At 43.2% G+C, this 12,054-nt stretch overlaps 1 protein-coding gene across 1 annotated transcript in view; it reads left to right on the forward strand.

The window, feature by feature from the left end:
• LOC142956424 (receptor-type tyrosine-protein phosphatase N2-like) overlaps positions 1-12,054 on the forward strand; it is a 165,531-nt gene that overhangs the window by 37,605 nt on the left and 115,872 nt on the right. The window contains exon 10 of the mRNA XM_076098017.1: positions 4,411-4,497. Within this exon, the coding sequence (XP_075954132.1) occupies positions 4,411-4,497 (87 nt within the window). The remainder of the gene's footprint in view (positions 1-4,410; positions 4,498-12,054) is intronic.

The raw sequence follows: 12,054 nt of genomic DNA on the forward strand, positions 1-12,054 counted from the left end.
GAGCTAGACAGCTGATGTCATGATTGACCGCCCCGAACAATGAGAGCAATACTCATCACGGGACTACAAACTGTAAAATACTCTCGGATGCTGTCGGAAGACTCCCACTCAAGTATTTTAAACCACAACCTTCATTCGTTGTTTGTTTGTAGCTGTTACAAGTATTAGCATCCCTGGTAGCAGTACAGGTGTTCCATCAGCACAGACACTGAACAGGTCAGGCTGTCGGCTTGTTAGCGTTTGCCCTTAAACTTTAAAATGTGTAAGAACAGAATAATGAGACGTTTTGAACAAACTGAATCAAAGCTGCTCCGCTCTGTAGGAGGAAACATCCTGCTGTTGTATCTGAGAGGGATCGTGACCCAGCGTACCGCGTGTGCTGCAGAGCTACAGTGGTGGAGCTGCGGTGAGGTTCCTCGGTGAGGTTCCTCTGTGCGGTTCCTCGGTGAGGATCGCTCACCGATCGCTGCTGTTGGATCTGAAGCAGCAGCAGCAGCTGCTCTGCACTGACTCATGCCGTCGCTGTCTGCTCTGCAGGCTGAGGAAGGCTGTTACGAACCATCATTCAAGACAAAACTAAAAATTTACGTTTTACACTAAAAGAAACTTGGCTGCCATTTTTCCGATATTTGGAAGCATAGTTAGAATATTGTGAACACTACAAAAACCGAATTGAATGATTGGGAGGAACAAATAAATTAAAGGTTGCAGACGAACTAAACAATTCAAACGCATGAATTAAAAACACCCTGCAGGAGTCTGGAGGCTTCTTCTTCTCTTCTGCATTTGAACTCAGCAGAGGGAGCTGAGGGGAGGTCGGACGAGTCCGCAGCAGATAGGAAGCAATTAGCTTAGAGTTTGGATATCAAGCTTTAGACGTGATCTCCAAGCGCGCACACACACACACACACACACACACACACACACACACACACACACACACACACACACACACACACACACACACACACACACACACACTCACCCTTTGCTTGCATTGAGGCTGTTTTAATTGACTACTTAATCAGTTGTTCCTCCATTTCTCTGCTGTTTCACTTCACAGTTTGGTGAATTGTCGGTGAGTTTCTCTTTCTAGATGTAGCTTCTACATCAACAGTCAAAGGTCCTCTTGTTAAATGAATGGTTTTAGTCTCGCTGTCGGGCAAACCACCTTGCATCAAAGCTCCACACTATGGAGAGGAGAGCAAGAAGGACAGAAGGACATAAGGACAGAAGAAAGGATGTAAGAGCAAAGACTAAGACGTGAGGAGTGGAGGACGGAAAGAAGAAGTAAAGGAAGCAAGACATGAGGGACGTTTATGTAAGAAAGAAAGAAAACAATGAAAGTAGAGAGGACGAAAGAAAGACGAGAAAGAGAAAGAAGCATAAAAGAAACAAGAAACAAATGTTTATTGGTCAGCAGCTCCTGTTGAATATAAAATACTTCTAAGTATCCAATAACTCAAGCTGTCAGAAAAATGCAGTGGAGTAAGAAATACAGAAACGCTGTGAAGTGGAAGCACAAAACTGTACCCAACCTCCTAGAAATGACATTTATTTACCACTACATGAAACACGCGCTGCCTGTAGTGTGTTAGGAGGGAAGCTGCTCCTCACGAGCTGGATTGTTTTTAAACGACTCTTTTGTTTTAAAGGAAACAATGAAAAGATTCAAAAGATTATGTTCTCATCAACATCATTTTGAATTATATGCATCTATACCATATCCACTCATAGCAACTTACGCTTGATCAGCGTTAAAAATAACCTTTTGTTGATTTAAAATAAATAAACCTGTAGTACTGTATATAGATTTGAATGAGACGGCTACATGTAAAATGTTAATGTTAATGTTAAATGTATTTCCAACATGATCTCATTCCACTCGTCACATTTTGCGGCGACATGACGAGAGCTGGACACAGAGCTGGACACAGAGCTGGACACAGAGCTGGACACAGAGTTGGACACAGAGCTGGACACAGAGCTGGACACAGAGTTGGACACAGAGCTGGACACAGAGTTGGACACAGAGTTGGACACAGAGTTGGACACAGAGCTGGACACAGAGCTGGACACAGAGCTGGACACAGAGTTGGACACAGAGCTGGACACAGAGTTGGACACAGAGTTGGACACAGAGTTGGACACAGAGCTGGACACAGAGTTGGACACAGAGCTGGACACAGAGCTGGACACAGAGCTGGACACAGAGTTGGACACAGAGCTGGACACAGAGTTGGACACAGAGCTGGACACAGAGTTGGATGCATCGCCTCGTTCCTTCCTAAACCTTTCTCAGTGGCGCATGAAGCAAAAAAAAGTTTAATTCCAGAGAATAAAATTCAGATTAAATTATGCAGAACTCCGCCCCAAAGACAAAGTCCAGCCTCGCTCTCATTCACATGAACGGAGGAAGTAGAACAACTCTGGGTTTGACTGTGAGGGCCGTCTACACCTTTGAGTGATTCACGTGTTCGTACTGTGAAGTTGATTCACCTCAAACATCCACTGAGTCACAGACTTCTCTGAATAAACGTTTGATGGAGTTTGGTGAAAGTGTCTCAGGCTCAGGCGGCTACTCTTCACCTCTAACCGTGTTTCTTTTCTCTCTCTTTTTAAGTGCATGCGCACAAATAACAGTCAAAACAAACAAATCCACAAAGAGCATTAAGCAGTGTTCCATTATCATTTGAAACATTCATCTCTTTATTCGGCCCAAAGTATGTCTGAATACCAGCGCTCTGCTCTACATCAGGGTGAAGTAGCTTTCTCGTCTTTTTTTTTGTTCGAGGACGCCGACTCGCTTAAAAACACAACAGAGGTCGTTCTCACCGTGGAACGCTGCCAGAGCTCCTTCCTTTGTTTAATGGCTGCACAGAGTCTGTGTTTTGGCCCCGACCTTTTCCACTCACCGTCAGCGCTCACTTAAAAGCATAAAACGAGGGAGCGGGGAGTGATGATAAGCTCTCTGCGTTCGACTTTCCTCACCTCCTCAGTATTCACCTCCCTCACCTCACCTGGGAGCTTCTGCTTCTCTCTTCTGGACTGTAATCTCATTCTTTGAGACAGGAGACACAAGTCTGATTCCTCCTGTTGATGGTACTAATGTGCCTCATCTGCTCACCATGTTCTTCAATTACTTCTTTTTCTTCCACCTTACATAAGAAATATTTTTTGGCATGAAGTTCAGGTTTTGATTTTTCTAAATTAGCAAGTGACGAACTCTAAAACCTTTATTTCATCACATTTTAATTTCAAAAACTTTCCCCTCATTAGCGTTAACCTGATGTCACCACATCCTGAATCTTAGTTGCACACATCTGGCCGAATCATTTCAGTACGTAAGTGCTTCAACATGTCCGTACATTAACAAGCCTCTATTTATATGCATTGACATGTTGGCATGTTCTCAGAAGTACTCTATCCACTCCATCTCCCAGATGCTTTTGGTAGCACTCATACACTCTTCGGCAGAACCTTATATGGTTGGCTTGTCCTCAGAGGAAAACCCTTGGTGGTTCCAGGTTGAACCATTCCACCTGGAAAGGGTTCCAGGTGGAATGGTTCAACCTGGTTCTACTACAACCCAACACAAAGGGTTTACCTAGAACCATCAGCGAAAAAGGTTCAATCCAGAACTCTCTATGAGAGGTTCTACAGAGAACCCTTCTAAGGTGTAGTGGTTTCACCCAGAACCCTCTGTGGTTAGGGTTCTGAGCTTTTGCACCGCAGCTGAAGGCATCAACCATCGATTTGGTTCGATCCACTTCCCCATCTGTATGTCAAAGTGTCCTTGAGCGAGACGCTGAACCCCAAGTGGCTTCCCAGCGGCCCGCTGCTCCTGAAATGTTAATGCAGAGGTCACATTTTATGTTTGTACCTTAATGTATATGACCATTGAAATGTGTAAAGGCCTTTAGGGTGCTAAAATCACCAAGGGAGTTCTACCAAGAGCCCTTTTGTATACCAAGGGTTTCATCTAAAACCCACCCAGGGTTCCTCACAAGGCTCCTAAAGTTCGGGGGAAGATGTGGTGCAGCCCAACCCGCAACAACAATGGTTCACAACCACCGTTTCTGGGCGTTGTGTGGACTTTGAGGATCTTTGAAAAGCTCTTTCTTCCAAAAAGGGTTCTTTACATGAAAATATTTCTTCAAAAAAGGGTCTTTCAGCAGCAGATTGTTCTGGGTAGAACATCAGCCCTTCAGGTAGAACCCTTTTGGACCTTTTCTAGCAGCATAAATCTGAAGAAGTACTAAGAATTTGGTTTTAATCTGTGGGATGAGTTTAATTTAATTTCTGTTCTTTCTCTCCTTCTTTACCTTCTTTCCTTCCTTTTCAAACATCCCCATCCCCTCTTTTCTTTCTGTCCTCCTCCTCCTCCCACCTCCTCTTCGTCGTCATCAGTGGACTCCAGACAGACGAAGGCCTCCACCTGATGGAGATCCTGGCTCGCAGGGCTAAAATCCAGATGACCGACTTCGCCGAGCTCTCGTAAGTATTTCTGCTTTTTTTTTGATCTGTCACTCACACTTCAGCACAATCAACATCCAACCTAAAGCTGGTATTTATTCTCCGGGTTTAAACCGTTCATTTGTCCAACTGCGTGGTGGAGTGTCATCAACACACACACACACCTGCTCATTTACTGTGTTTGCTGCCGCTCTGTGTAATCTATTGCTTTTGAGTTTCACACCTGTTCTGGTTAAAAATGCCAATAAATAAAGTCTGTTCAAACAGAGCCGGCACACAGGAAGTGACACGTTTCACACGATTCATGTGCTTTCACAAGAATAATCCCGGCAGCGTCCAACATGAGGCTGGATCATTTTCCATGTTTTAAAGTTTCACACAATCATCCACAAACACTCTAAACTGCAGTCCTGTTTGAATCTACAGACGTCAGCTTTGAAACATGCAGTTTATCAGTCTGATATGACATCAAACTGTTATAATATAACCAGCTAAATAATGATTTTAATTTCTCTTAATCTAGCAACTATAATAGTAAAATGTGATGCATCCCTTTTTTTGGGGGGGGCGATGTCGTTCATCAGGATTTAACGGTAGTTATTTAGCTCATATGGAATTTTTCCTAAATTAAGTTATAGGGTGTGAAGTGAAACTGATATTTTTCAACCTGCTCCCCATTTCCCCATGTTTTTGTGTCTAACTGACTTGTCTTGTTGTTACTCGCTCCGATGTTGAGGACATCTTTACGTGTATTGTCTTTTCTGTTTCAAACGGCCTGATATGAGTTTGCTCAGCCGGTCTTCTCTGCAAAGGTCTGCAGAAAACGTTAATGTGTATCTTTGCCGAAGTCTTTAAACCTTAGAGCAGCACGGCTAATCATAAAATAAAACAAAGTTCAAACCTAAAAATAACAAACGGATAACATTCCCTACAATGAAGGTGAGTCCTCACACTGACATCTTTTACATGCAAAAAATATTCAGTTTCTTTGCCCTTATTCCGAATAAGCTGTTCACATGGGTAATGGAAATGAGTATTCCACTAATATTCCCGTTTACATGCAGTAAAACGACCCCATGATGCTTCCTCATTACCGATTATAGGGGCCAGTGAATCCTATGACGATGCTCTTCACGTCTGTGTTTGACGGGTCCGTGCCCGAACATGTCAAAACATGGAAAAGTGGAACAGCAGGAGCCGCTTGTGCCATTTTGCTTCTTTGCGTCAAAATGTTTTAAAAGTTTTCCCAGCGGTGGAGGACTTGTTGGACCGTGTGAACTCAGCCTCCCTCTTTCCTTCCTTCAACCACCTTCTTAAAAAGGTTGTTGATATCCAAGTCGTTCATAAAGGTGTGTTTCTCCTTCAGAACAGAAATGTGGGCTTTTCTTTTTCACATGCATCTCTGCTTCAGCTTTGCAAACTATTGGCTTGTTTTTGTTCAACGCACGGAGCTGGTCGTAAACAGGAAAGAGGCCGTGTGTCTCAAAGTGCCATAAAAACCTCTATTGAGGCTCATATTCTGAATGTGCTGTATACACGCGTCCAAATAACGCTCCTAGAACCAGGATAATATCGGCATATCCCACATGTTTTAATCAGAGAATGGTCCATCCAGAAAAAGGCCTAATTCATTGACATCAGCCATATCAAATTCAGAATCATGTCATATTCTGAATAATAGTGGAAAATGAGTGTGAATGTAAACGTAGTCACTGTGAGTGGGCTGCTGTGTTTGGGTCCCGCTCCAGCGCTGTGTTCAGGAAGCGTTTTTTAATGCTTCCAAAGTCCTCTAACTCTCTAATAGAGCAGCGCCTCTGGTAATGCAGCCCTGCCAGCTGTCAGACGGCCAGGCAGTTGACTAAAATTAAGAATTACTTCATCAGTTTAACGCTCCGAAATCACCAACGCCTCCGTCCTCTTGACTAGAGATGCTGGAGGAGCAGAGAGGTCTGCAGATGACTCACCGTGTTTATCGTGCGACATCAAGCGTCTTGTACCCGTAGGGCTCGAGTGGGCGGCAATTCTTTTTCCCAAAGGGCGAGACATCTCGTACTGAAACTCTTCAGATGTTCCACTGAGGAAGACGAGCAGCGGTTACCCTCCCCGTTACCCCCCCCCCCCCCCAAGCGTGTCGGATCAGAGAGGGCAAACTGGTGGGATCAAAACAGAGGGATTTTAAAGTCAAAATCAGAAGCAAATGAGGGAGAGAAGAAACAGTGCCCTGAATGCAAGGACGTCCCCTTATTGTCATTCTGTCAACATATTTTCCTGCCCCGGGGGGGGGGGGGGACAACGAGAGCTGCTCCTCCGCGTTATTGACATGTTGGAGTCGAGCCGCCGCCGACTGCAATCACTTATTAATGAGGCTGAACTCTGCCTGAACCCTCTCTCACTTATTCTCCGGGCTTATCTACTTTGTTCGTCTTTGCCTCTCTCCTCTTCTTGTCTTCTTTTCATTCTGCTTCTTTCCTCATCTGTCTCAATGTGCAGTATTTCTATCCTCTCTATCCTTCTCAGAGTAGTTGTTGCTATACCCCTACACACACACACACACGCACAGGTGACTTGCAGTGGGTTGTGAACATTGTCAATGCGGTGAGCTGCAACTGCAAAAACAAGTGCTACTGCAGGGGTTTTGCACTTGAACCAACTAGCTGGGGATTATAGTCAGACTCGGTATAGAGACAGTCGATGCTGTATAGTGTGTGTACAGGTCTACATGGTGAAAAGCTATAGGGGTCAAACATGTTTCATCTAAAACCAGCAACAGGAACTTCAAAGGTTTTATGCATATCGGGTCTGGTGAGTTGATATTTAGGGGTCTCGCATTTGGGTATGAAATAATGCCTCTATAGCACCCCCTACAGTTGATCTTAAGTTTCAAAGGCCACGCCCCTCACCCCGAATGGCCGATTGACTTGAAATTCAACACACATGTCCAGTTTCATCTGCTCTACAACAGTCAATCAGACACCTAAAATCCGCCGAAAAAAATTGTCCGCCATTTTGAATTTTGTGAAAAACTATTTTTTGCGATCTCCTCTTGAACGCTGGGTCCAATTGCTAACACATTTTCTGTGCATCACCATTGAATCAATCTCATCAGATGTTTTCAAATTCTTGTTGATATCTCCTTGTATTTCGAAGATATGGACCAATGAACTTATTAGGGGCGTGGCTTTGTACATTAATACACATAACGTCAAAACCATTTGGATTATCATCACGAAATTTGCAGCATATCTCCACATTGCATCCTGTAACATACACTGACATTTTCATTACATTCAACCACCAGCGGGCTCTACAGTAATTTGGCCATTTAATGCCTTTTTAGGCAATTTTCGCCATTTTTAGGCTTTGTATTTTAACGAACTCCTACAGAATTGTTGCGATCAACTTCAAATTTGGTCAGGATGATCTAAAGACCTTTACGATGAAAAGTTATCAAAATGGTGAGTTTTCATTGAACGTCTGTTCTATATATATATTATGTTTGCTGCTATTTTAATAGTCTGAATTAGCACCTTTAAAGTGCTTTGTTTAAGAGTGAAGTGCATATTGGACTCAACAGTCCCACAATGCAACACTTAGCAGAACAGGTGAAGTATAATTGGACGGCGTTGAGAAACAAAACAAAGCAAAAACAATGTCTTATTTTTTGAGTCAGGACACACCTTGTCTCATGACTCATTCACATGAAATTGTAAAGTACATGATTTGACTTCACACCTACAGATACAATTCAATTTGTGTGAAACAGTGATTACAGTGATTGATTTTTCTAAGACTTTTTTTACACAGTGAAACCGCTTTTTAAATGAATGAACACTAATGCTCACAGTGTGTGTGTGTGTGTGTGTGTGTGTGTGTATCCGTGTGTATGCGCTGAAGTTTCCCATGCTGCAAAATGCAGCTCGGTTGCGATAAAAGTAAACTGAACTTTTTGAATTGAATTTGAAGTTGACAGAGAAAGAATTCATGTGTGTGGACAGGTGGGGATTTGGTGGCTTTGGGGTGGTGCGATTCTCTCTCACACACACACACACACACACACATACCTTCACACACACTGCCTCCCTCCCACCCACCGCCGCCCGGGGCCCCGTTGTTCCCGCGCTGCTCGGCTGCTGTATGGAGTCGCTGGGTGGCCCGTACTGTTCTCCCGTTCTAATGCACCTTTTGTCTTTGTTTTCCTATTCTGGGAATGAAAGACGGGAGCTGCACACTGGATAGTGATGGATCGGAGGCAGAGAAAGCAGGAGAGCGACAGACAGACAGAGAGAGAGAGAGATATAGATACGGAGAGAGAGAGAAGGGAGAAAGCTGAGAGTGTCTTTTGTTGCGAGCGCAGTGAAAGCCCAGCAGGGGGAGCCGCCTTGACAATTTGTCAGAGGCGTGCGCGCTTGTTCTCCGAGGCCGCCCCGGCTCCTCACCGCTGTGGCAACGGCATGTCACCTCGGCCACAATAAGTAAAGCCCAGAGACAAAGGCTTTAGATGGACGCTGAGCCTGCTGACACTCCTGATTTACCCAGCATGCTTCTAACCATTACTGCCCCAGCTTCTCAACACCCCCAACTACTTTTTCTTTTTCTTTTCCTTCCCCTTTAACCTCTGCAAATCCAGTTTTCCAATTATTTCTCCCTCTATATCGATTTAAGGGGAGAGACTCCAGACAAAAACATGTCTTTTCATGCTCTGGTCAATTTAGAGATTTTGGTCTTTTTTTTGGTCACGTCTTCTTTCAGACTGGAGGAGAGAAAACATCTCAAACACGCATCCAGGTGTTTATTTTAATACTTTGTCTGTTCATGTCCATCGATTTCTCCTAAATTCACCAAAAGTTACCTTTAGATAATGCCTCATTTGCATATTTAAAGATAACATTTGAGAAAACTTGTAATACAAAAATGAATTGTCTCCCTGCCACCCCGTTCACCTGGACTGTCTTCACTTTTGGAAAACAAAAGACCGTCCTGAAAGGTGTTATTATATCATCGCTGATAATGTTTTTAAGTCAGTCAGGGCATTTTATTACGTGACGCCATCACTATTTTGATAAAATGTAATTTTGGTACAAAACACATATGTAATAATAAATTATAATAATATGTAGATGTGTGTGCAGCTATCAAAATCAACTTATAAAAGCATCTTTCAGCCCTAATTTTGTGTCCTAAAACCCTAATTTGATCAAAACTTTCCCAGCTAATGAAGTAGAAATGACTTAAAACAGTTTTATGTAGTTAATCAAATGAAGTTAAGTTCAGAAAAGTTGTTCATTATAACATCACTGCTCAAGTAATTGAGGTTTATTAGATTTTCGCTAAGGTTAATTGCTAATTTCATTAAGTTTTCAGGTGTAATTACATTAATCTGGGGAATGCTGTTGCTCTTTCATTTGTCAACTGTGTTATTTGAGTGAGCACCAGAGAATAAATTCCATTCACCTCCACTGTATTTGGTTAGAGGCAAATATCTCATCGGTGGAAGCTGTACAAATAAAAGCGCAACACTATCTGTCGGGGTGAACAAATGTGTATTTGTGTTGGATTGATTGGCCTTTGAGGTAGGAGGCGTTGTGTTGACTGTAACTGCACTGAAAGTGCTGTATAAAGTCACGGTAGTGTGTGTGAGTTGTCCCCCCCCCTTCATCCATCCGCCATGGCAGCAACACCGGAGGCGCCTCCACCTTCCACCTCGCACAGAAGCACCAGATTAGCATATTACAGCAACAAAAAAATGTCTCTTGACAAAGTAGCTGGCGACCTGCGCAACCTCAGCCACTTTCAAAAGACAACAAAACTCTCCCTCTTCTACCGGTTTCCTCTCGGGGGAGGCGAGGGGGGGGAGGGGAGGGTTAGAGAGCAGCGAGCCTGCAGCAAAATATATAAAAAAAATAAAAAAGTCCACTCTGGCAAACATATGAATCATAGAAATGATCCTCCACACTTTGTGCCAGGACACTAAGCGAACCTGGAGAGTGACTCACAGCTTTGTGTTTCATTTGGAACAATTCAATACCGGTGCTTTAGATAATACTGACGGCGAGCACTTCAAATAAAAAATTAAAAAAGGCCTTGTATGTGTGTTGTTGTTTTTTTAGCCGGCGTGGTGGACTGGTAGCGGTGGAGGGCGAACAGGAAGCGTTGGTGTGGGTGGATTTGGCAGAACCTTTGACTGTAGCTGGCAGCCAAATAATCACAGCTGTTGCGTAACTGTAGCCGAGTGTGTAGACTGGATGTGTTTTTTTTTTTTAATAAACCTGAGGGTCGAGGTGATGTAACGTCTGTCTGAGCTGAGGGGGTCATATCAGAGAGCCGCCACTAGGAGGAGAGAGAGGGCCTGAACTGGTTTAGGATGAGGAGGAGGAGGAGGAGGATGAGGATGAGGAGGACCGGATGTGTGCAACACTGCAAAACAAAAATCTTTATCCATCATCCAGTCCAAATGGTTGAGTTTTATTTTCTTGAAACAAGTCACACCATCTACCATCACTTTTTTGATTAAATTATCTTTTTGCAGAAAAATCAAGCTATAAAAGCATATATCTGATGAAAACTATCCAATCTAATGAAGTACAAATTATTTAAAATGGGTTTATTGAAATGAGTTGAAGTCTTTTTTGTACTCATCACGGAGGTTTTGATAGTCTTTAGTCCATTCACAGCATCTCGTGGCTCTTGAGTGACACTTTACACAGAGGATTAGAGATCAGTTAGTACAGATCATATAATCCTCCAACTAATCTGGAATAATGCAAAACATTTTGGGGGGATTTTCTTTTGTTTCATGACCCCCCCCCCCCCCCCTCATGTGTTAGTGTCACATGACAGAGCAGTAGGAACTTTTAATATCAGTGCTTTTACTTTGGAAACTTGAGTACATTTAACTTCTGATTTGCTTTTGAATGCTTTTTCTTGAAAGGAAGTGTTTCTCCTTTGTGTCATTACTCTGGTTTTATAAGTCGGGTTTTTTCAGGTTCATCCTTCTTTGTCCTTAAAAGAAAGGAGCCTTCTGTGTGTGAAAGACTGACGTTTTTCTGGATTTCTTTCTGTTCGTGCCGTCAGAGCTGTCACTTTCTTTTCAGACGGCAGGATGTATCGATTCAGTTTCCAACGACATCGTGATCTGCAGATCTTTCTTGTTTTTTGTTTTTTTTAACAGACAATCAGTCGTCATAATGCTGCTGTTCGTTAAAAACCTCTGAATCGCTCTAAACATACGGAGAATCTGGAGGGCAACGAGGCAATATTTTCACATCAGAAGCATCCCGGTTCTCCGTTTGTAGTCCGAGTAGTGTTGACCAATCTCGTTCGAGCAGTCTTCGGTTGAATGCAATCCAATACAAATGATAAACTTTATCTGTATTCTACTGCGGGTATCTATTAGTCCTTCTGTACATGCCCTATTCACCCTTCATGATGTATTTATCGGTATTCACATCTTTAAGACATATTTCTAAATGACGGATAGAAGCAGCATCAGATGCACTGAGGGCGGCTCTGGGCCGGTGAGTGACGGGGTTGTCTGTGGCGTCTTTGTGCCCTGGGTGGCGGAGGCCGACAGATGGATAT

Source organism: Anarhichas minor, unplaced genomic scaffold, assembly GCF_050575085.1.
Source record: "Anarhichas minor isolate MPS153535 unplaced genomic scaffold, ASM5057508v1 ptg000024l, whole genome shotgun sequence".
NCBI lineage: Eukaryota > Metazoa > Chordata > Actinopteri > Perciformes > Anarhichadidae > Anarhichas > Anarhichas minor.